The sequence below is a fragment of the Ambystoma mexicanum genome, chromosome 5p (assembly GCF_040938575.1).
Source record: "Ambystoma mexicanum isolate Mex_15411 chromosome 5p, UKY_AmexF1_1, whole genome shotgun sequence".
Taxonomy (NCBI): domain Eukaryota; kingdom Metazoa; phylum Chordata; class Amphibia; order Caudata; family Ambystomatidae; genus Ambystoma; species Ambystoma mexicanum.
In genome coordinates this window covers 1,346,466,018-1,346,492,350 of record NC_090930.1, presented here as the reverse complement: position 1 = coordinate 1,346,492,350, position 26,333 = coordinate 1,346,466,018, and the positions used below count along the sequence as shown (strand labels likewise).

At 46.3% G+C, this 26,333-nt stretch overlaps 1 protein-coding gene across 1 annotated transcript in view; it reads left to right on the top strand.

The window, feature by feature from the left end:
* The window catches only part of LOC138481790 (zinc finger imprinted 3-like), a 435,035-nt gene extending 417,658 nt beyond the window's left edge, over positions 1-17,377 (top strand). Inside the window, exon 6 of the mRNA XM_069613844.1 lies at positions 16,293-17,377. Coding sequence (XP_069469945.1) covers positions 16,293-16,978 — 686 coding nt within the window. The 3' untranslated portion in view covers positions 16,979-17,377. The remainder of the gene's footprint in view (positions 1-16,292) is intronic.
* The last annotated feature ends 8,956 nt before the right edge of the window (positions 17,378-26,333 follow it).

The window sequence follows — 26,333 nt, the reverse complement described above, 5'->3', positions numbered from 1 at the left end:
GCTGGCAGTGTGTGTAATGGAAGTCAGTGGCGTCACCAGGAATCAAATTTAGGAGGGGCACAGAGGGGGCCAAAGACAAAAGTAGGGGGGCACAGATAAAAGTAGAGGAAGAACATGGTCACTGCTGTGGCGCTGGCCCTTTAAGGGCGCGCACGCGACGGATTGACGTTGACTCCGTCACATGCGGCTACAAATAAACGGGGCGTTCCCGGCGACCTCAGAGCCACTGGGGAGCCCACACGAACCACACAGAGTCTCTGTGTCTTGTGTCCGGGGAGTGGGGGACTCACGGTGCGGCGGTCCTGGAAGACTGCCAACAGTGTCAGCGAGCGTCGCATGTTCACCTGGGATAGGCAGTGATCTTCTAAAGGTGCGCGGATGATCCTATGTGAGGCGCACCTTATGAAATATGCCGCGGAGAGGGGAATGATACAAGTGGTCGGTGGCCATTTTGCACAATAGGCCCTGGGAGGTCATGGCTTCATAACGAAGCGTCAGTGAGCCACCCAGGCTCAATTTTTGGACAATCTTGTGGCTGACAGCCACTAGAAGCAGAACCTGCTATTTTCATAGTGATTCCTTCACAGTTTCACTGTTTTTCACCGAGTGATTGGGTGTGTAACCAAGGAAGGCCTGCTGTGTACAAACTTTGGAGCCCATCCTGCTCAATTTCTGGAACCTCTACACTGCCTGGTTTAATGATCTGCGACTTTGTGGAACTGCTTATGCCTTGCTGATCCTGAGGAACATTGGTATCCGTGGGTTTGACAGTTGCCACATCCAGGGCCCATCTACTGCAGAGGACTACCTACTGGTGTGGTGGTGAGTTGCGGCCCCATTTCTTTTACATCTCTGGGGTGCCTGTGCTTTTGCCACCATGACCCAAGGACAAGCTGCGGCCACTGCCCAACAGCAGGCCGCTCCTGCAGCAGCCCCACAGCAGCCACCCATCCTGCCACCAAGACCTTTACCCAAGCCACCTGGCGCCCTATAGCCAATGCCTGAGTTTGATGTCTTGGGCCCTCCATCGAGTCTGGGGCCAAGGTGGAAAATGTGGATGGACAGGTTAGAGATGTACTTCAGGGCCACAATGGAGACTAGGGATGACAGTAAGTTGGCCACCCTCCTGTACTGTGCATACCCTGCGGTACATGAAATATTCCAGTCCCTGCAACCAGCGGATGGGTCGTATACGGCTGCCAAGGATGCGCTCCTGTTACGCTCACCTGGTATCCACAGGGACGCCACCCAGCGGGGAAGGTTCTGCCTGAAAATACAGCAGGACTGTGTTCAAGACTGACCAACTGGGGTAGGTATCCTTCCTCCACCCCCGTATGATTTCAGTCCCTCTGGCGCCCTCTCCTCACCTTGTGGTAGAATTAGGCGTGCTCTTCGTCCTGCCTTCTTTGCAGGGGCATGTTGTCTTTCATGGGCGAGTGCGGTCCAGTTACTTCACTGACGCCGGTCCGTTTGATATTGTTCAGGTAGGTCTTATTGCCGTTCTTTAGTTTTGTTGCTCTCCTGCATGCCTTTATTTGTTTAAGATGTCTCTTTTTTTTCTCCCTTAGGTATGCAGAGCTTCAGCGTGGCGAACTGGCTTGGTTGAGCCCCGCTGGTAAATGATGGCGCATTAAGAACGCTATGACGCGGTAAGTAAGCGCTATGCGCAGCGCTGCGAAGTCTTGCCTTTGCTAACCTGTGTTTTCCTTCCTTGTAGGTCGCGGTGTTCTTCAGCGCGAGTGGAATGTCCGGAGTGGTGCCAGCCGAGAGGCGACCAGCGCAAAGTGAGCCATCCATCGAGAAACGATGTCGTGGGAAGTGGTCACGCGGACTTTGGATCCACAACTAGAGGCACCCACTTTCTAGTGGTGGTGGACGAATGGTCCCGATACCCGGAGGTAGAGTTTGTGGAGTTGGTGGCCTTTCATAGGGTCGTGGTGGCACTGGAGAAGATCTTTGCCACCGATGGACTGCCCACGATCTTATGCTCCGATAACGGGGCTCCGTTCCAAGGTGACAGTTTCGCTGACCTCATGAAGGACTATGGTATACATCACAGGAAGGTCACCCCGCTATGGCTTCGTGCAAATGGGGAGGCTGAGAGCATGATGCGCACGCTGAATAAGGTGTTCAGGATCGCTCAAGGAAAGTGCGAGTGCCTGCAAAGGGCACTGTATGTATTCCTACTGGGGTACCGGACCACACCTCACTCGTCCATGGCACCAGCGGAGACACTATTTCAGCAATGCCCGAGGGACATAATACCGGAGGTGGGTGAGCGAGAGCCGGCCGGCATCAATAATGACCAGGTGGAGGAAGAGAGAAGGGCAAGGACAGAAATGGAAAATAACAGACGAGGTCTAAGACCGCCAAGGATTGCCACGGGCGATGAATTATTAGTGAGGAATCGCCACCCGCAGGGCAAGCTGTCTCTCACCTATGAACCGGCTCCGTTGGACGTGGTGGTGGTCAAGGGATCGATGGTGACCGCGTCCGACAGAACAGCATCTTTTATCAGAAACGCCAGTTTCTTTAAGAGGCTGTGTGAGCCACGGGGGACATGGACCCAGAGGAAGCACCGGACGAAGGAGGGGGTCGTCCCTCCCAAGTGGAGTCTCCGGCCCACGAGGGGCCAGGCGAAGGAACACCAGCCATAGAGACAGGCAGGAGGTACCCCCTGAGAACAGGGCGTGGGAAACCTGCCCGTTTTACGGATGTGACGGACTAAGAAGGCGGTGCTGCGTGGTAAAGACTTTCATGCCGTTTATGTGGGGTGCCATCTGGGGATCCAGGGTGGGCACCAATAAACAGGGGCAGTTGGGATTTGCCAATGTGTGTTAATGTTTGCTAGTTAGATCCTCTCTTTTCATTTTTGTTGTTATGGAAAAGGAGGAGTGTGGCGCTGGCCCTTTAAGTGACGTTGCGTGCGGGTACAAATAAACTGGGCGTTCCCGGCAGCCTCAGAGCCCACACGAACCACACGGAGTCTCTGTGTCTTGTGTCCGGGTAGTGGGGAGACTCACGGTGCGGCCGTCCTGGAAGGCTGCCAACAACTGCTCGTCTTAGGTAGGGGGGGCACAGGGTTTCACAGGGGGGCCCACCCCCCAGGCCACCCCCAGCGACGCCACTGATGGAAGTGCACATGAGCAAAGTGTGGGGGGGTAAGGCAGGGAGAGAGGAAGGGAGGCTGGCAGCATCCCAGTGCTTTAAAAAGCTCTGTAACTTTTCGTGACCACTGAAAAGTTAGAGCTCTTCAAAGCACACAAGACCCTGTGGCGCCCCGCAGCCCAGGAAGCCACCTTTATTGAAAAATGGACGTTGCGTTTGTTTTTTCCAATATATGTAGAGGTCGCAAAGGGCATAGCTCCCAACTCACCCGCTTTTGGCGGGTGTCACCCGCCTTGCAAAGGGCTGACTCACCCGCCAAGCCTCCTGCACGCCCATTCTTTCCAATGGGCGTCTCACCCGCCAAAAACAAAATCCGGTGATTTCACCCGCCTTTGCGAGACAAATGGTTGAGAGGTATGGCAAAGGGAGACCGCCGGAGGTGCAGCTGTGATCACTAACGACCCCCCCAAAAAAACGCACACACAAACACCCCCCCCCCTCTACAAACCCACTGTACCACCTCGATGATATGTAAACAGCGATGAAGGAAGGCCAGCCTTCACATGTTCTCAATTCGAGGGGAAGGAGCGGGCACAGCGGCACACTAGGCCACCTTGGAGGCAGCAGGGGGCAGACAGAGCCCTGTGTCACACCATACGCCAAGAGCATAAAAACACCGAAACAGAAAGAAATGCTCCCAGCGCTGAAAGTAACACTGCCCACTACACTTAAAGTAACGCCCTATCCGAGCCTGTGAGTAGGCAAAGGAAGTATAACTATGCCACTACAGAATGCGGTTTCCAATTAGACTCCTGATTGGGAGAATAATTATAAAACTCCCACTGATATGTTTAAGTGGCCCAGCAATAAGAAAAAAAAACATTTTATGATGTTGCAAATTCATTCCTGGGCATTTCCAGTTAACATGTCAACCAGATATCCTGCTACTGAACACCCATGCTTCTTTATTGTGTTAGCAGTGATTTGCCACATAGGAGGTGGCTATCGTCGCCAAATGTGCTAAAACCCAAAAAATTCTAAGCTTGCCATCATGAACATTGAAAGAACGTCCACTTTCCATTTCCATACAGCATGTGACTAGGGAGTATATACCCTTTCAGAATTTTTTTTAAAAAAGTCAGCACTTCTTAAGAGACAAGTACTCAACATAATCCCCAGAAGAAGTAGCGTTATAGAAGAAAAGCACAGAGGAAAAGACTTGCTCAATCAAGTGAGGTAAGTCACCGACTGGCCTTCTCGACCTTGGGAGTATAGATGCAGGCAGGTAGGCAGCTCCAGCAGGTGCTTGGTGAAAGGAAGCAAGGTAAAAAGTTCAAAAGAAAAATCTGCAATTATTGTGCACTTTCCAAAGATCCCGTTTGCCTAACGAGCACCCAGCGTTTCACTAGGGGTGCTAATTGTGTCGCTTATATGATTGTGTATGATAGGACTTGCCTATTTTAAATCTGCTTGGCATCGCTCATAAAAACTCAAGGTAGTTTTTCACAATATGGGATCCAGTGCCGTTCACACTAACTAGATGAAATATATGGATGACCTTTTTTGTCAATGATAGCAGATGGGCTGTCTCCACACAACTATCAGAAACACCGGACTGTTTATAAGAGTAGTCTGCCATCACAACGTTATTACTCTAGGTCTCTTTTCTAACGCATAAGGTAAATAGGGACAATGTGGCATTGGTCCAGTTGGAAAACCTTTAATTGTTTTGGGGGAATTTCTACCTTAAACAGGAGTGCTAATCCTCCAAAGAATGGCACAAAAAGCTGGCATGAATTCCAATCCATACAGGGGCACAACGGGGCAATACGGCTGTCACCTCTATTTCTCTTTAAGAGAAGTGAATGTTCATATAACCAACCCTAGGATGTCAGATTACCTGGTAGTCTGTTGTGGACTTCTAAACAGTTGATGCCCGTTACCGGTGTAACATTGCCTGTTTGGAAGGCAATGTGTTCAGTTCATTTAGTACGACCTTTCATCTTCCTTTTGGTGATTAGCTAGCAGGCAGAGGAGTATTGGGGCCATTCCGAGATTCAGGGCCACATTCACAGAAGCATTTTATAATGGCAAAACCACATTGGAAAACGCTCTGTGAATAAGGGCCTCAGTCTCCTGAGGTTCAGAGCGGATTGGGACCTCAGTTACTCTTAGGCGTTATTTCTTTCAGCCAGCTCCATGTTGAACAGGCTTCAGCCGGAAATACCTACTTAAGCCTGACTTCTTCCTGCAGCCAGCGTTTCATTAACTGCCTAAAGTAGTATCCAAATTCGCATGTCGGCAGATGGCGTAGTGACAGCGCCGATCAAAAGTTGGAATGGGCTGAAACAAGGGTGCCCCTTGGTGGCTGCCCTTTTCAACCTCTTTACCTCGGACTTTACGACTACATGAACATACCAACTCGTAATCCTCCGAAAATAAATGCCACTCCCTTGCTGCAGATTATGTACACAGACGATATTGTTATTTACGATAAAACTCAATGAGGTTTGCAGATATGCCTTGACCAACTGGAAAGCTACACCAACTGGAAAGCTACATGAGGTTGAACGAACTAAAAATCAATACACAAAAAACGAAAATTATGTTGCTAACCAAGAAACGGATAAAGGCTCAATTTTGTTGGTTTCTAGAAAACTACACACTACTACAAGTTAACACAGTGAAATACCTTGGCGTATGGATCAAACAAAGTCTGAGGCGGGATGGGTCCAACATCTGAAATCAAAAGCACATGCCCAGCCTGACAAGGTGCCTACATCCACAGAAAACACGGGAAATTTTCACTGAAACCAGTGGTAGCCTTTTTCAGATAAAATATCGTAGCAATTCTAGCACATGGAGGCGAGGCAATGATTTAACTTGACCCCGCAATATGGCAACAGCTGGAAGCTATCTTTTGGCGCAAAGTATTAGCGCAGCCTCCTTCGTTCCCCATGGCACAGATTTGTTATGAAATTGCGACGCAGTCGCTGCAATCCATAATAACGTGGAAACATCTCAATCTGTACAGAAAAATCCAGAGTGAGGATCAAATTCCAGCTATTGAGATACTTCGCATGAACTCTGAGGCGATTAATAATTTTGTTTTGAATGAATGGAAAAGTAATATGGAAGCCTAACTCAAGAAGTCATAGATCTCGATGGATATGTTGACTTGTCGCCCACAGCATGCCAAAAAAAGAATAATGCAAAATGACTGACTGGATCTCTACGCTGTATCTGAAGAGCCAATATCAAATGGATCTAAATTGTGGATCAGAGATAAGGTTGATTAATCAGCTTCCAAAATATCTGAGGATTTTTTGGACAAAGATATTCGAGACTTATTTCTACGACTGCATCTCAATCTGCTGCCAACATGAGATCTTTTATCAAAAACCAAGCAAATAGCGACCACCCTGTCCTATTGCATATTTTGTAAGGGAGCAGAAACTATTGAATCCCTTTTTCATGTAATAATGGAATGTAAGGCACTGACTGAAAAGCGAAACCTCTACAGAGAAATGTACCTGACATCCACTCCACAGCTAGATCCAAAGGAAAGATGGGACCAAATTGTGTTAGGAAACAACAAAAAATTAGAATATACGATCATCCAATTCTGGAAGAATATAATAAAAGAAGATCCAAAGATATAGGATCAATGTTCCGCTAAAATTGTTGCAATAGTATTTTACTGTGAATATGCAATGTATATATATGAAAAGTTTAGAAATAAACTAGATAATTTTAATACAAAAACAAAAAAAAACTGCCTAAAGCGAGAACTCATGCTTCTCGCTCCAGTCTGCTTCACTAAAGACCAATCTTTTTGGACATCAAAATACCCCAGTATATTGTATGTTTTGTATTTGCAGCACTCTAGTTTATCAGTACGTTATGTATGCTCAGTCTTTCCTTGCTCTACTGTATATTCTGCCTTCTCTGTTCCTTTCTATGAAGCGACTATTTATGGCTTCTCTATTATTTACCCGTTGTGCATCATGGAGTACGTGCTGTCAGCAACATAGTTTCTTTGCTTCCATAATATACCTAAAACATCTATTTGGATGAAAACTAACACGTATGGTGTGACATGATAGTAATGTTGAACATATTCCTGTATAATCTGCCCAGCTGATGTGCTGAGTACCATTAAATGTTTATGCACGTATTTGCTTAAAGCATTTGTTGCATGCCTCCACCTCATACTACACTCCTTCTAGGACATTTTCCACGCTCCCTGGTGATATGTGCACTCTTGAAAAATGGCTGTCTTTCAATGTGCAGATCTTTTAGCTACTCTGATTCAGGGCTATCCTGCTATTCAACATGACACCGGCTAATATCCCTTTAATTTCTTAATGATTTGGTAGTCCCTCCGTCCAGAGCAGTTGTTGTACAGCATGTGTCACATCACTCATATCAATCAGTGGCCTACCTTCCTGAACCTTGGGTTAGATGTTGCTGAGCTCAAGGCAGCTGGGTGCCAATGCTGACAATGTGATGTGGGGCCCAGGAGAGGTATGGGCAGGATTACCTGCCCCCCCACAACCAAGCTCCGGTTATGTGGCAGGAGCGCATCATAGTGAGAAAAAATACTTCCCTGTATTTCTAAGGGAGGCTCCTAGGGAAATCAGACCCTCTAAAAATAACAACCCTACAGGCATACAATGGGTCCCAAGACATGCTCACTTCAGTGCCATCAGAGCCCAGAGCTCCCAATAAAGGTTCTAGTGTGGCAAACCCAGGCCCTGGCAAGGGATTGTTAGAACCAATAGCGGTAGTAAAGCACCCACCTCTGGATCAGCAATAGCGAATGGTCCAGAATGCATTAGGCTCAGAAAAGCACATCACCATCCTTGGAAACACTGACATTCATAATCAAACTACATCTGCAAGAGATCTCGCATGGAGAAACCTGCATTCTTTCATGTTGCATTTGTGGTAAGGGAGTACTGAATGAGCCATGGGTGATAAAGTTCTACTGTGCAGGTTTCAATTTGCATATGCATGCATTGCATTCCAAGAATATGGTTGATCTGGATAAAGGCTTGGACAGTGTCTTCAAACGAGTGTGGAAGACATGTTGGGGAACGCTGGAGGACTACCCAAACAGGCAAGTGAGCAAATCAATTGACATAATTAATCAGCGAGCACATCTGAGTTCACTTGAGTGAATAAGGCTCCAAGGAGGCAAAGTTAGTTCCCAACATAAGCCACAAACATGTAAGCAGTGTGTGGGTGGTTGGAGTCAGGGATGAAGAAATGTTGGTAGTGAGAATTGCATGCAGGAGAGGCAGATGGATCAGGTGAAAAGAGGCTGGAGAGAGGAGGTTGAAGGGAAGGCCATGGTGAAGAATGAGGCAACGGAGATAGTGAGAAACAAAGAGTGTAATAAGGGGAAAGAGATGGTGAAGTGTATAAAGGAGGTAGAGATGATCAGGAGAAGAATAATATCATCCAAGAGTGTAAAGTGGTGAAGAGGAGAAGAGCAAGAGGTGAGTGGTAAGGGGTAGAAGAAACAATATTGAAGGTAACAGCAAGGGAAGAGGAGAATGTATTTTGGGGGAGCTACAGAGATATCAAAAGAAGGAAGTCAGAGAATGAAGGAGAGGAAGTTGGCGAGTGAGAAATTGAGGTAGAGAAGACAAAGAGGGTGAGAAGGAGGCATGTTGCAAGCCTTTAAGGAGGAAGTGAGGGAGGAGTAGGAGGTATGGCCATTTGGTGAGGCATCAATGAGGTACAAGAGGATGCAAGGGAAAAAGATAGTAGAGAGAATGAAGGGCATAAGAGGTCCCCTTAAGCAAGAGACAGTTGTTAAGAGGTAGACTAGAATGGGGTGTTCAGGACTAGAGCGAGGACCCCGAGACAGGACGGAGGATGCGACCAACTGGCTCCACCCATAAAGATGTTTAGGTGCACACCTTTTGGTGATGCTTTTGGAGGCCTGACAGTTTATCTCACTGACCAATCCAACTGGTGGGTGGCCAGCTCCCTGCTGAAAGCTTTAGGGGCTGAACCTGGTGGCATTTAGTCACGGTTTCTGCTGTCATCCCAAACTCATGTGCAGGTGGTTTTGGGGCCGCTGGACAGCCCTAGTGTCAAGGACAAGAAGCAGAGGATAGAAGAACCGGGTGTCCAGTTAAGGGTGAGATCATTCAGATTTCCAGACTATGAGTGACTGAGAATTAACAAATTCTGGGAAACAATTGCAGATTAAGAATGACAGAACTTGGAGTCTTTTTGTTGTCCTAGTGATTTTGTGTTGACCCTAGATTTTGGCTGAATTCAGAGACACCTTTTACTTGTATCAGAGTCCTCCTTACATGTCCAACAAAAAGAAGCTATCTGGTTCCTATGTCCATTGGTGAGGTTTGCCCAACCTCCATAACAAGACAAATTTGTTTGGTTTAAGGAGAAGCCCCCGACTCTGGGTTACAAATCTTGGCCGAATCCCTGGGAAAGCCATCTCATTCATTCCCTCTGAGTATGAAGTGTAAGAAAATACTAGGATTCTGGAAAGTGGCTGTGGTCAAATTATTACTTGCTTTAGATTATAATTATGCTTTCACAACGTGCGGGGACCAGTTTCTAAACGCGAGCACGGGATTCGAACCTGTGTTGCTATGAGTTGTCTTGCTTCCAAGACAAACGGGTTGTCCCTAGGCTATCCTCCCGGTCATCCTCCAAGGTCATCCTGAATAAATCTGTACTTAACCCTTAACTCCATATCTGTCTGTGCCTTTGGTCCCGCTGGGCTTTGTGAAAACCCATCTAGTCCCTATGCACATTTTACAAAACACCTGTGAGTGCATTTCATTTTACCATCAACCGCTTTCGTTAACCAATCCCCCTATGACAGTGACATTACATATTGAATCAAACTATTTTTCAAGCATCAATACTATTTAGTCCTCTCTTGATAAGGTATATACCTCGCGAAACATGACAACACGAGGTACTTTTTTCTAAAGAAAACATACTGAATATTGACAAACCTTGCATGTAGTGCATCATATAATTTTGCATGTTTTCTGTTGATTCCTTTAATTTAGTTTCCTTTTTAAAGCAAGCAAACCAGGCATGTAACAGACCTCTACAACCCCTTGTCACTACACTTGGATTAACAGCATATTGCAAAATAGTAACAGTTGCACACAAACTGGCATTGTTGCAACTGAAATCCTCAGAGAGGAGGTAGCAATGTCCTGTCCCAATCCTCAATGCATAATTATTTACCCTACAAAATGGGTATCAGGTAATATTATCCCCACCAAAAATATCGCTGTATCGTTTGGAACGGCCATAGGCGATATTTTTGGGGAATACATTTGGGGGGTTTTGCGAGCGGGGTTGCAGGGGTGTCCCCCGCTCCTTTAAAAATAATGCAGGGGTTGCAGGGGTGTCCCCCGCAGGTTCCATGCCTTAATATCACCGCAAAAATATGGTGATATTTTTGTATGCCGATATTTTGGCGGGGATATTAACACATGGAACCATAAAATGCACAGGTTCAAAAGAATATCTGATTTGACAAGCAAACCCTCAGTGAAAGGACCACCTGTACAATTTAAAGTTAACTGTCTCATTAGCAAGCACTGCATGTAAGTGGGAGAGAAAATCATACCCAGAGTCCAAATGCAACTTTGACAGCCTTAGGCTGGAAATGCTAATGCATTTTATATTTTGTCCATCTAACCTGGAACCTCAAAAAGTCATCTTATTCCAATGTTCAGATGCTTTGGTATACATTATCCTTGGGTAGCGTCAGCGCATGTCCTCCTTTTATCTGATGTGCATACTGCCCCCTCAGTTTACTTGTACATAGAACATTCACTGTCCCTCAGGATGGCAGCAGGCTCTGATAGGGGATGGTGGAAGTACATGTCATACTTTTTAACATGTACTCAACATATTTACTTAATGTGGCTTGTATGCAGAGAAGCTATATTATCATACTCCTTGAAAATTGTAGATAAGTAAGCATGATCATTTATAAAATCGGTGTTAGAAAATACATTGCTGATCAAATCTTTTAAAAGTGTTTTGGAAAGTGATATGTAACACCATTTGAGAATTCATACACCATTTATGAATTATTAAATTTTAATATGTTATTTTTATGAAATTGTACCCGTTTTTAAATAACTGTCTTTTCTTCAGAGATAGTGAATGACATGCATTACTTACCGTAATAGCATTTCTGATGATTTTATCTGTTTAGATTCACATGCTGTGCATATAGTCCGACATCTAGTGGTAACTGCGGAGTATTGCATCTTGTCTTTCGAGGATCGAAAGGGTATGTCAACATAGGCGTGTCTGTAACATTAGCCCGAATGTGACGTGTAGTGTACCCAGAAATCCTCACGTTTCAAGGTCTCTCTGATTGTATTTATTCTGCTGTGAGGGAGCCTTATGACTATCGTGAGCGAGTACAGAAAGAGAGAAGTAGTAAGAAGTCTATGTTCCTTCCATCTGAGCGGGGAGGAAGGGTGGGCGCATGGGAATCTAAGCAGATACAATCATCAGAAATGCTAATACGGTAAGTAATGCATGTCTTCTGATGATTGTTAATCTGCTTAGACTCACACGCTGTGCATAGACTAGCGAGCTGTACCCAGAGTTGGAGGTGGGATGTGAGAAGGAGCAATAGTGAAAAGATGCCTTAGTACTGCTGGTCCCACCTGAGAATCAGACCTAGAGTGAGTGTCTAGGCAATAGTGTTTTGTAAAGGTGTGTACAGAACTCAAGTTGCCGCTTTGCAAATGGACTCGAGAGGAACATTTGCAATGAATGCTATGGAAGCCCGGTGCCTCGAGTAGAGTGTGCTCTAGGCTTGAAGGGCAGTTCTCTCTTGGAAAGTTTGTAGCAGAGTGTGATGCAGTTGACAATTTATTTAGAGATAGCTGATTTAGAGACAGGGTCCCCTTCTCTACCAGCTGACAATGAAATGAAAAACTGGTTTATTTTCCTTAGTGGTTTAGTTCTTTCCAGATAGTACATGACTGCCCTGCGCACATCTAGTGTTTGTAGGTTTCTTTCTGCCACGTTGGTATGGTTCTGGAAGAATGTAGGCAGTTCTATAGACTGGTTCACATCGAACTTTGAAATGAATTTAGGTGCAAGACTTGGGTGAGTGCGCAGACCTACCTTATCTCTGTGAATTGTAACAAAAGGGTCTAGAATAGAAAGGGCCTGTAGTTCACTAACTTTTCGTATGGAAGTGACGGCCACTAGGGAGGATGTCTTGTAAGTGAGTGCTTTTAGGCTTGCTTTGTACATAGGTTTAAAGGAGACCCCATAAGTCTGGTTAACACCACATTAAGGTCCCATCTGGGAGCCGGGTTGAAAATGGGAGGATACATTCTCTTAACCCCTTCCATAAAAGCTTTAAGGACTAGGATCTTCCCCCAAGACACTTTCTGCTGGGACGTAGTGCAGGCTGAAAGTGCAGCTAGGTGAACCTTCAGGAAATTTAATACAAGACCTGAGTCCAGCAGGTGAGTCAAGTATAACACGATATGTGTAGCGGAACATTCAATGGGATTGATGTCCTTGCTATTACACCATATAACAAAACGTTTCAATTTATTGGCGTAGCAATTTCTGGTGTTAGGTGTCCTTGCCTCTCTGAGTATATCCATGCATCTCTGAGGAAGCTGGAGATGCCCAAACTCTAACATTTCAGGAGCCATGCCGCTAAATTGAGAATTTGCGGGCATGGATGGAGCGTTTCCCTCCCGTCCTGAGACAACATGTTGCAAGATAAAGGCAGCTTCATCAGAGGGGAGAGAGACATCTCCATCAGATGGGACAACCGGGGTTGGTGCGCCCATAATGGGGCCACCAAGATCATGGTCACTGGTTCCTGGTGCAACTTGTGCACAATCTTGTTGAGTAGGGGAGTCAGGGGAAAAGCGTAAACAAATCTCCCTGACCATGTTATCCAGAGACCGTTCCCCTTGGACTGGTTCTGAGGGTACATAGAGGCGTAATCTGGGCATTGTGAGTTTTCCAGAGTTGCGAACAAGGCGATCTCTGGGAAACCCCATTCTGCGAAAACGTTGGAGACGATGTCTTCGTCTTATCACCATTCGTACTCTAAGGGCAGTGGGAAGGCTCGGCTGAGCACGTCTGTCATAAGATTGAGTTGCCCTGGAACGCGTTGAGACAATAGAAACATGTTGTGTTTGAGAGCCCACTTCCAAATGTTTTGAGATAGTTTGGACAGCCCTGGAGAAGGAGTGTCCCCCTGCTTGTTTAGGTAGTAAATGGCTGTGGTGCTGTCTATGAGGACCAGTAGTGTCTTCCCCTGCAGCAGTGTCTGAAAGGCTTTCACTGCTTTGAACACTGCTATTAGTTGCAATAGGTTTATGTGGTTGGAAGCTACCGCTGGGGACCAAACCCTGTGTGCCGTCTGATGAAGAAGGTGAGCCCCCCCCCCCCACCCTGTGAGGGATGCGCCCGTTGTGAGAGTGGCTTCTACTGCTGGGGTGGTAAAGGTTTTCCCCTTCAAGAGGTTTTCCCTTGACCACCACTTCAGAGAGAGAACGAGGGCTACCAAGACCCCCACTAGATCGCCCCATAGTCCGCTGGACTGACACCATTGCCATTAGCCACTCTTGCATGGGGCTCATGCGCAAACCCGCGTGAGTAACCAAGTAAATGCAGGACGCCATCATACCTAGCAGTCGCATGGCCTTGCGTACCGTCACCTCGCGACCGGTTACCTTCTGAGGGATCTGAAACTGCATATTTTGAACCCTCTCATTGGAGGGAAAGACAAGCCTGTCTTCTGCCCGAACAAGAGCCCCTAGAAACTGCTTGACTTGACTGGGGTCGAGGCTGGATTATTTTCTCTTTTATGGAGAATCCCAGACTGAGCAAAAGGTTGATCGTCCTTTGAACGTTTTCTAGGCATGTTTCGTAAGAGTCCCCTGTTATGAGCCAGTCGTCGAGGACAGGATAAACTGGGATGGATTGTCTGCGCAGGTGAGCCACTGCCACTGCCAGTACCTTTGTAAATACCCTTGGGGCTGAGGCAATGCCGAAGGGAAGGACCTTGAACTGATAGTGCTTGCCCTCTATCATGATCCTTAAGTACTTTCTGTGTGCCAACAACTTTGAAATATGAAAGTATGCATCTTTCATGTCCAATGTTGCGAAGTAATCCCCTTCATGAGGAGTGGAAGTACTTCTTGCAGCGCCACCATATGAAACATTTGGGGTTTCACAAACTTGTTGACTGGGCGCAAGTCTAGCACAGGGCGCATGGTTAGATCCTTTTTGGGTACAAGGAAGTACACTGAATAAATACCATTGTTTACCTGTAGAGCAGGGACGACTTCGATGGCGCCCTTTTCCTGCAGGATCTTGACCTCTTGTAGCAGGATCTGGAGGTGTTCCGGTGTCAGGCACCTGGACCTTGGGGGTCTGTACCGAGGTGGCCGGCTGAACTCTATACAGTACCCGTGGGTGACGGTCTTGAGCACCCACTGGTCAGATGTGATCCCCTCCCATGCATGCAGGAAAGATGTTAATCGTCCCCCGACCGGGGAGAAATGGGAGGGGACCCGGACTTGAGAGTCATTTTTGACGAGAGGCCGGGGAGCCTCTAGGGGTGGCATAGCGACCCCTTCCCTTTCCCGACGTTGTCCTCTGGGAGGGTAAGTAGTGGGGGTGTTAGAACCTTGTCCCGAAGACCAATTGTTTCCTGAGCCATATTGATTATGGGGGAATGTTGATAGGATTGGCCGTGAAAGGAGCAGCGAGAACTCCCCACTCTTTGCTGAAAAGGTCTTTGGGTAATTTGGTTCAAGGACTTGAGGGTCTCATGTTCTTTTGGTGGTCTCCAGTGCCTCATCCACCGCTTTTCCAAACAGATTGGAACCTTCATTGGGGTTGTCAATCAATGATGCCTGAGTCTTGGCTTTAAACCCAGAATTTCTCAGCCAGGCATGGCGTTTTAACAGGGTACCTTGTGCCAGGGAGTGACATGCTGTTTCAGCAGCATCCAAGGTATTCTTGAGAATGTTGTGATTAACTTGTTTGCCCTCTGCTACGATTGCTAGTAGATGGGTGCGCACTGGCTCTGCGACCTCCTGCAGGCCCTCTTGCAATAGGTTTCACTGGACATCTGAATAACTAGCCAATAGGGTGGTATTATTGGCTATGCGCGTGGAGCAAGCTACAGCAGTGGTTATTCTTTTTCACCAGAGCATATAACCTTTTACACTCCTTGTCTGGTGGCGACTCGCCTGTAGACAAGGGGACCCCAGCCCTTTTCCTCGTAGTCGTGACCACCAGAGAGTCTGGTGTAGGATGACCTCTGATATATAGAGGATCGGTTGGAGAGGGACAAAATAGTTTCTTACCTCTGGGACGTCCCTTTTTGATCCTCGAAAGACAAGATGCAATACTCCGCGGTTACCACTAGATGTCGGACTATATGATTCCAAGCAGATTAACGAGCATTAGAAGCCACATTAGATATTAGCACTTTAAAAAAATCAGGAATAGTTCTTTCTACCCCCTGTGGTCCTCCATAGTTATTATGGATTTTGATAAATTAAACTATTGGACTATTGTGGAGTGCGTAAGCTTTCTTCTGTGGTTACTAAGAGCTTTAGATATGCATCATCTACATAAACGACTGGTACTTTATACTGTCACACACACAATTCATATATGTAGGAATTGTGCCCATATCAATCTTCACCTTCTGCTTCCTGTAAGTCCTCCCACTCCTTGTCACACAAACTCACCCATGACTCTGTGCACCTCTATGTCTTCTGGCTGTCATGCTTTCTCACCGTCCTCATTCTCAGCTAGCTTGTGTGACTTGTCTGGTCATACTTATCAAATCTTCAAGATGGTGTTTATAAGCTGCCAGGATTAGTGTTGAAGAGTGCTGGAGCTGTCCCTGGGATGGATATTGCATGTTAGATATCCTTGTCCAGGATTCTTGGATGATGCTGTAATGGCAGGGAGGTTCAAAATGCTCTGTGACTCATCACAACATCTAACTAGAAAAAGGTCTACCTATCATAGGCGTTGTAATGAATTCAGTGAAGCTCAGAATGGTACCATTGATTTTATTCATGCATATTGTTATCATGCACAACTTCACTTGCAAAAATGTAAGAATGTTAATGTTATTTTTTTTGCTTTCATAGAATATGGAAGCATGGACTGGAAGAGGAAAGTCTGCAATTCTTTAACATGTGATAATACATCTATGACGAATAAGCTCAATGAAAATGTGGCACAGAATGTCTACGAGAAAAAAAGTGCAAACAGCCAGATACGTTCAATAAGAAATCAGGAACTGGGAGCAAATCAAAATGAATGGAAAAGTGGGCGCAATCAACTAACACATTCCAATTTAGATATGATAACACCCAATACAATGAGACCAGAAATCTGTGATGAACGCAAGAGTACATTGGGAAATTACATTAGTCCACATGAACCAGACCCACTGCAAAGTTGCAGAACATACCCTTTGCCTAGAATGGAGCAAATATACCAGAAGAACATTCAACCTGGACAACAGCGAGCACATGAAATAAAAGGAAGGTACTCTTGTAATGAATGTGGAAGAAGCTTTTCCAGGATGTCGCATCTCATTATACACGAACGAATACATACAGGAGAGAGACCATACCTTTGTACCACATGTGGAAAAAGCTTTAATCAAATGGGAGTGCTTCAAAGACACCAACAAATGCATACAGGCGAAAGACCTTATCAGTGCATAGTGTGTGGAAAAAGGTTCAACCTAAAGCACCATCTTGTTGGACACCAAAAAAAACATACAAAGGTGAAACAAAATAACATAAATCTGGCGGAAACTGTGTAAATGTTAAAATGTGTAAGTATGCATACTTATTTTAAAATACAAACAGAATTCAATAAACCATTGATCGACATAAACCTGCCATCAGGTGGACAATCTTAATATCCTCATACAACTTATTTTGCTGCATAACTTGACATAGTAAAATAGAACTCTACACCTATGGACTGGACAATAGGGGCATTGTTCTTCCAAATGCAGAAAATAGGTGATGTTAAATAACAGCAATAAAAATACTAAAGTACTTGTCATTTTAGGCATACTGGATTCCTAGTCGCACCAGCAGATGTGAGACTGCGAGACTTGTCCTTGGCCTCAAGCCCAGGGACCGTATCTCTCCAGGACTGAAATCGCTACACTGGCTCCCAGTGGCCGCGAGGATTAAGTTCAAAACCCTCTGCATTGTCCACAAGGCCTTCTGGGGCCTTGGGCCAAAATACCTTCAACTCTCTCTTCCTAAAAATCTTCCTTCTCGAGCTCTTCGCTCATCCACCTCCAACTACCTCAGGGTCAGCCGCTTCTCCAAGCAACAAGCTGGGGGTAGATCTCTCTCCGCAGCAGGGGCCTCCCTCTGGAACAGCCTTCCTGCCTCCCTGAAACTTGAGGAGAACCATCTCCGGTTCCGGAAGCACCTCAAAACCTTCCTCTTTGCCTCCTCTTTCTCTCCCTCTCTCCTCTACTAAAATCACTGAACCTGCACTGAATCTGCAACTGGCCACTCACCGATCTCGGTCCTTGGCCCTGCCACTCTTCCCTGCACTGCCTACCTGCACTACGGGACTGTCTCTGTATCCTACAGCCCCTTCTCCCGCACTTACCTTGCACTTGCCACCAGCTGGCCCCATTATTTATCTTGTATTCTCCTAACCATGTACTGCACTCTCCTTGCACTTGCCACCAGCTGGCCCTATTACTTATCTTGTATTCTACTAACCATGTACTGCACTTCCCCTCTCCCCTTCCCCTTGCACTTTTCCCAGTCCCCCTACCCGTGCACTTGCGCGATCTGAATGACACCTGGCCTTGTAGGATCGTTGTCTGTTCTCCCATTGCCCCCCCCCCCTCCTCGTCGCGCCTTCAAACACTTGTGTTTAGGCACGTTACAAATGCCATATCATATCATGAAGCCATTAATAGTGACACAACAAAAAATCAAAAAATGTACCACTGCCCAGCTGTTATTTTGGACACCTTGGAGGTTCTGCATATTGATATTGATATTTTATTTATATTTCACTCATACACAAGTGTTTCAGAGCGCGACCAAGCAAGGGAGAGGAACAGGAGAGAACAAAAACAACGATCTTACTAGGCCCAGTGATATTGAGAATGTGCAAGTGCATGGGAAAGGGAGAGGGGAAAGTGCATGGGAGGGGGAGGAGGGAAAGTGCAGAGACAAAGGAGAAAAACATATAATAATAAAGACAACAAATCATGGTAGTGCAGCCAGCGAGGGCAAGTGCTGAGTGAAGGCAGCAGTCAGGGTATGTCTGATAGTGCAGAGAGAAAAACAGGGGGCTGTATGGTTACAGATAAAGACCCTAGTGCAGGGGGGGGGGGTGGCCCAGAGGCAGTGCAGGAGGGTGACAGGATGAGCAGGTCCCTCGGCCCGGAAGACATAGGGTAGAGCAGGTGCACAATGCCAAGAGAGAGCAGATCGGCAAGGGAGAGGGGGGAGATAGCAGAAGCCAGGAGGAAGGTCTTGAGGTGTTTCCAGAACCGTATATGGTTCTCCTCAAGTTTCAGAGTGGCAGGGAGGCTATTCCAGAGGGAGGCACCAGCCAAAGACAGAGATCTACCTTCAGCTTGTTTTTTTGAAAAACGACTGACCCTGGGGGAGTTAATAGGTAGAGGAGCGAAGAGCTTGAGAAGGGAGGTATTTGCGGGGGGATAGCTAAAGGTATTTTGGACCCAGGCCCCAGAAAGCCTTGTGGACAATGCAGAGGGTTTGAATGTAATCCTTGCATCCACTGGGAGCCAATTGATTGATTTCAGAGCTTGAGGCCCAGGACAAGTCTCGCAGCCATTTTCTGGATTAGTTGCAGAGGGCGGAGAGTAGAGGCAGGTAGATTTAGTAAGAGGCTGTTGCAATAGTCCAACCTAGAGAGAACCAGAGCCTGGGAGACAAGGAAAGCCAGAGTACCTCTGAGGAGGTGCAATAGGAAGTTTTACTTTTTAGAGACATCAGAGATGTGGGCGGAGTAGGAAAGTGTAGAGTCAAAGAGGACCCCAAGTTTCTTAGCATCACAGGTGGGGGTAGGAGGAGGGCCAAGGGAGGCCGGCGAGAGGGTGAGGGGAAAGGTGGGTTAAGGTGTGCCAATGAGGAGGATCTCTGCCTTGCTGGCATTCAGACAAAGATCGTTGGCGGCACACCAATCTTGAATGGCAGTTAGGCAATCAGAGATGAGAGAAGGAGAGGAGGTGGCCAAGGGTAGCCTGAACATGAGTTGAGTGTCGTCCGCATAGCAGTGGAAATTTGAGCAGAAAAAGGCAATGCAGCGGGCAAGAGTAGCCAGGTATTGGTTGAAATGCCAGGCCGAGAGGTTAGACCCTTGAAGAACCCCACAGGTAGAGAGGGAGAAGGATGTTAGGAAGGACCCAAGTTGGACCTGGGAGGGTCAATCAGTGAGGAAACAGGTGAGCCATGGCAGAGCCTAATCGGTGATACCCAGGTTATCACGGAGACGGTTGAGCAGGATGGTATGGTTGACCGTGTCAAAGGCAGAAGAGAGATCGAGAAAGATGAGGACAGAGGGAATGTTGGAGTCATGGTTGGAGAGCAGATCTTCACAGGTTTTCAGGAGAGCAGTTTCTGTGCTTCTGGCAGCTCTGAAGCCAGACTGGTGGTCGGGGAGACAGCCAACATAATTGGAATGAAGATTATGCTGAGAGATGGCCAGCTTTTCCAGGAGTTTGCCCAGAAAAGGAGTAATGGAAATTGGGCGATAGTTAGCCGGACAAGAAGGATTGGCTTTGGGTTTCTTGAGAAGAGGATACACTATGGAGTGCTTCAGAGGGGAGGGTTGAGGCAAAGGAATGGTTGCAGAAATTGGCAAGGGCTGGAGCGAGGGTATCAACGTGGTCCTTGATGGTTTTAGAGGAACAGGGATGAACCTGTTTTGACGAGGCTTTTATAGATCGGACTTTCTAGCAACCTCATCAGGGGAGAAAGGAGGAAAGGATGAAAAAGTGGGTAAGAGGGTGGCTGAAGGTAGGTCAGCATGTATAGATGGAGAGGGGAGATGCGGGGTAGGAGAGGAAAGGGTGGACGGCATGTCCTGAGTTTTTAAAGTAAAGTGAGAGGCAGGGACATTGAAAAGAGCCTGGGAGGCAACAGGAGAGGTAGAGACTACAGCAAGGTTGGCCAGCTCCTTGCAGATTTTAAAGCGTTCGTCAGAGTTGTTTGATGCTGCAGAGACACAGGCTTGAATGTGGACTCTCTTCTTGGTGAGGACAGAGAGTCGGTATTGCCTTTGGAGCAGGTGACAGGCCAGTTTGTCAGAGGATGAACAGGAAGCTCTCCATGTCCTCTCAGCCGCCCTAAACTTATGTTTAAGTGTGGCTAGGTCGGAGTCATACCAGGAATTGCACTTGGCTTTGGACTTCAAATGGATCCTCATGACAGTGGAAAGAGCATCAAGATTATCTGAAATAGAAGAGTAGAGCAGAGACAGGGCTGTGTCAGCATGTGAGTCAGCCAGAGGTGGAGGGGGGGAATACAAGTTGGATGGCGAAAGCCTCAACTGACACACACTTCATGGGCCAGATGTCTGAGAAGGTAGATGGCAGTATTGGGGTAGGCTTGGCCTTGGGGGAAGAGAGGGAGAGATGAGAGGAGGGAATGATCGCTCCAGGAGAGATGAGAAGTCAGGGATAGAGAGGAGGAGGTCAGAGGAGATCAAGACATCTAGTGTGTGCCCTGCAGAGTGAGTCAGGCCAGAGGGGAGGATGGACAGAGAGGGGGAGTCGCAGAGGTCACAGAAGAGTAAAGAGGAGGAACAGAAAGAGTCAAGATGGATATTGAGGTCACAGAGAAGGAGAAGTTGAGTGATAAAGGCCAGGAGGGAAGAGGAGAGATATGCCCACTCAGAGAGAAATTAGGTGATTTGACCAGGAGGCTGGTAGATGGTAGCCACAGTATGAGAATGGCTAGGAGAGAGAGAGAGAGTCTACAGACAAGGCATTCAAAAGAGGAGTAGGTCTGAGTGGGAATGGTAGAGGTAGGAATCCACTCAAGAAAGATCAGTGCTACCCCGCACCTTCAGACCAGGAGGATCTGGGGGCGGAGAAGATCTTGTAGCCCTCAGGGAGGAGAGTGTCAAAGCTCATCAAGGAGGTGACAGATGTCAGATGAGTGTTTGACAGTAGAGCGAGAATTGAGAGTGACAAGGTGAAGAAGGTTGCCAGCTTAAAAGAACTTTCGGAGAGGGGTACAGATCAGAGGTACGCCCTGCGGAGGGGAAAGAGGCCTAGGAGGGGCTGAGGGGAGGAGGAGAGAGAGAGAGGGCAAGGTAGCCAAAGGGGGAGAGGAGGGGACAGCAGGAGATGAGAGGAAGTTGATGAGGTGAGGGAAGCGCCTATCAAAGAGGAGGAGATTGGCCTGAAGACCTTACACATGACAGTGCCATTAAGGTAGACATTAATAGACATTAATGATTACTTTAGAGGAGTCAAAGGAAGCCATGAGAACCTCCCAGCGAGTGCCACCATTAATGGGAGATGGGTAGATAGGGCAGAGCACAGAGATCATATGAAGAGTCCATTGATCTGGCGACAGAACGACAAAGAGGATGTCGGTGAGGGTCTGTCTGGAGGAAGCATTGGAGTAGGTGTCATTGATAGGAAAACCAGGGTTGGAGGCCAAGATATCCTTTTTGAACTCCTGCCAGACATAGAAAGAAGGGAAGGATAGTCGATGGAGAAGCAGTTGGAAAAGATAGGAGAAACAGAAAGCACCATGCGAGTGGAAGTGAGGAAAGAAGGGAGAAGCAGAGGGGGCTAAGGCAGGAAGGAGTGGAACAAAAGAGAGTGGTGAAGTCACTGGGCTGACAAATTACAGAGAATTAACAATTTACAAGCAAAGACCAGAGAGATTATCAATGGCACAGCAAAGTTTGACTTTCACGCAAAATGCAAAAACATCAAAGTTTGACTTTCAATCAAAATGCAAAAACAGCAACGTTTGACTTTCAAGCAAGAAGCAAAAGCAGCAAAGTTTGACTTTCAAGCAAAATGCCAAAACAGCAAAGTTTGATTTTCCAATTTGGTACTCAGATGTTAGAAAAGGGTTAAAGAGGCACTGCGAGTCAGAATGACAACATGGGAGAAACAAGCAGAAAGAACAGTGATAGACAAAGGTGGTAGGAGTGAGTCCAGAGGATGGAACTAACCCATAGTTCAGACAGTCACAATGTCAGGGCAGTCTGGATTTCTTACAAGGGAGAGGTGGCAACCTCCTTGTAGGTAAGGTGTTAGGGTGCATGGATGACCCCAAATAAAAAAAAGTCCTGAAAAAAGCATCCTGGTAGTGGACTGGGGACAGACAGGGGCCTTAGGAGTGGGCCTTTGCTGAGGAGGCCGGCTAAAGCCTGCCGGTCCCTCGTTGCTCAGGAAAAGCAGTTCCACAGCCAATGCCAGAGCAGGATAAATTATGGCAGATTGCATACACTGCCTCAGAGAAAGATTAGGCCAGGGCGGGCATGTTGGAAGCACTGCATGGTGGCTGAGATTGCAGGCGAAAATCAAAGAAACTCCAAATTTCTTGGTGCAGCAGGCAACAAGTTACGGAACAAACAATGACAAGTAGCGCAATGTAGAAGTGCTGTAATTACTGCCCTTCACGCACCTTCATGCACCATGCATAGGATGAATGAGGCCTGTATCCGTGCAGGTAGTGAGGGACATTGTACAGCCTGGTTTCCATTTGAATCAGGGGTTAGACCGGGGTGTGTCTTGGCACCCCTGCTCTTCTCCCTGTACATCAATAAGCTCTTGGAGAACTTACTGGCGTGTAATACTGATGTACCAAGACTAGGAAATACGTTGATTCCAACATTAATTTATGCTGATGATACAGTACTCATTGCAGGACCCCAAGAGCATTGCAGATTCTGGCAATTGAATCTTTGACCTATATGAGAGATCTGGACCTACACGTTAATACCACCAAATCAGCAGTGATGGTGTGTTTAGGGGGAAAAAAAGAGTGTGTAAATTCCCAAAAATATGATGTGATTGGATAGTGATCCCAAGAGTGACGGCATGCGATTTAATGAGAGTTTGAATGGGTATGCACATGTACAGAAACAGGTCCCAGTGATGAAACAATCAGTTGGCTGCATGTATAGATCCATGAAGCAGCACAAGCAGCAACCGCTCTGTATTGTGAAAAAGATCTATAATGCAAATATTTTGCTGCGATCTGGGGATATGGAGATTATGGTGCATTGCAAAAGGAGGAAAATCGCCTTCTGAAAACCCTGTTGGGCTTACCCATGTTAGCGCCAAATTTTGCTGTACATAAAGAGATAGGCTTGGCCTTTTTAGAAGATCAACTGGCCTTGGAGCCTTGCAGGTTATGGTTGCGTGTATGGTCTAACCCAAAGGCTGGGCTGTCATGGAAATTGTTAAAGGATCGATTGGGGGAAAAGGGTGCCAATAAAATCAGATGGTTAGAAAATGTAAAGAAAATGCTGGGGAAAGTAAACGTTAGTAGTATGACTACTGAACAGCTATTATTGGGCAATGATAGTTGCCGTCTCCTAACAAAGAAACTAATGGAGTGTGTAAATGAGTCCAGAGAGACACAGGACCTACTTAAAACAACAAATAGAGAACTGATGAGAATATCATCAAACACCATAAAGGAATATCTTTTCTGGTCAAACTGAAAGTACCAAAGGGTACCTATTATAAGGGTGTGCTTTGGGTGCTTAGAGTTGGGGGAGGTTCAAAGTCAGAGATCAGGTTGGGAATTTGAATCCAAATGCCCCATGCGTCAAGCTGGGCATGAGGATTTAGTACATTTCTTATTCTTTTGTCCAGCATATTGTGGTCTAAGGAAAAAGTATTTGTTACTGCTGTCTATAGGAAGAGGCTTTCCCAGCATAGGCCAATGTAGCCTTGCTAGCTATAGGGCCTCATTATAACTCAGGCGGTCCGGAAATAACGGTGGCGGTAAACCCGCCGCCACCGTTGTTTCCGGACCGCCTGATCCCGACTCCTGCAGGCGGGAGGTGATGTTCCCGCCAGGTCTGACCTAGCGGGTTTAACACCGCCCGCCTGCAGGCGGACGAGGAAACACCGGCAGCATTACGAGATGCTGCCGGTGTTTCCATGATCCCCATTCCCATCGAGTCCCATATGGGAATGGGGATTAACACCATTCTGCCTCCGTGATTCCCGGAAAACCGGGGTTGTAATGCCCCGGTAATTTCCGGAATCACGGAGGCAGTATGGTAAGACGAGTCCAGCGGTAACCAGGCGGTTTTACCGCCGTGGTTACCGCCGGACTCGTAATGAGGCCCATAGTCAGGACTTTATCTCTACACACAAGAAAAGCAAGACGAGAAAGGAGACAAAGACTAGATATAATTGCAAGAAATAATGATGAAACTAGGTGAGCCGATGTTATATACCTCATGATTGTCAAAGCATATGAATTATACATACGACTTTACAAATGAATTGCCATTTAAACTTTCTAGGCTAGGGGAAAAAGTAGTGTAATGATTTTGGACAGCCTTTTTTTCCTTTCAATAGTATGAAATTGTGCTATGTAAGTGATATTGTAATGAATGAATTATTGTTGTACGTCTACTTTTTTACAATTGTTTGTCTAATTGTTGTTTATGATGCATCTTTTATGGATTTTTTATTTAATCCGAAATAAAGAAGTACTTACCTAATAAAATTAGAAAAGAACATATTTTTAGCGCAATGCAGGTACGAAGGTGCACCCTTTCTGTTAGCTTAAGAGAGCAGTCAATTAAATGATTTAACTAGTACATCCTAAATGTTGAATGTGGTTTATTTTGTTTTTCGAAATGTGCTTATTATAAGGGGCATACCGTTTTTACAAAATAATAATATATGCTGTGCAAAACTTGATGTTTTATCTTTTACCTGTGTTCCAGTGAAAAAAACGATCCTATCTTACTTTCAATATTTTTTAACCATATTTCTTGCTGTGCTTGTCCACCATTTTGGGACCTGTTCTGAAGCCCTTAAATCAACAGTTACATCAGAGCAGGAGAGGGAGTACTTTTGTTATATTCATTATTTATTTATTTATTTATTTACTTGTGTGCAATCAAAGGAAAAATTGATTTTTACAAGAAGTTGATGAATACAGTAGATGTAAATCAAAAAGAAAATCAAGAGAAAAGTTCGCCAAGGTAAGACTCAGCGACTAAACTTCACAGAAGTTTTCAGAGTTGCACAAAAAAAAAAAAAAAAAACAATTAGACAGCCATGGTCGGCAGATCACTAGCTAAGCCGCTGATTTTAATGAAGGCTGCTTCCAATATTTTGGCCGTGGCTACCGCCCATCGAGGCTTCTCGCCAGATATTAAACGGCACCACCACGTGTGCTCCTCGATCAAGACCGAGTCATGCCAAAGCGGAGTCAAAAATGGGGCGCGAATGTCGTTCAAAGCCGGGCAGTTTAAAGGATAGTTCCGGGACTTTTTTTTTATTGTCCCTACGGGTCGGCCATGTGTTTGTAAGCATAAATCGGTAGATCGTAGGAAACTTTCCTATGGACCTTACCCGACTTTTCGCCCATTATCGCACTCGAAATCAGCCTCCATTTTGTGATAATCCTATCATTTCGCCCCATCGACCTGGCTCACCTGCCTTTGCGGCACTAAATCAAATCCCCCGCCCCTGAAACAGACTTTATCAAAACATTCATATTCCCCGCCTCTATCCGTGACGTGACTGAGCTGCGTAGGCAAACGCGCCCAGGCGTCTTCTACGCGACTCCACACAGACCCCGGAAATCAACACAGATCAGCTCACAATACAGCGCACCACAATTCGGAATATGAAACTGTACTTTGAAATCAAACCGCAAGATTGTAAATGTGGTAAAGTACATTTATTTGACATCAAATGTTTAGAGAATATTCAGCGATTTGCATTTTTATTTGCTCATGTTCCAAAAAGTTCGTATTGAGGGAAGCGATGTTCGTGTGCAGTACACAGGGTGTTGGTTTACGATAAAAATAAGCTCTTCGGTCGCACTGATAATCGCATGGCTGTTCCAACAACGAGGCACTAGGCCACCACAACGGTAGGTATGTTGCATCTAACCGTTAGTACCGCGTAAGGGCATACTTGTACTTGGCGATCGTCC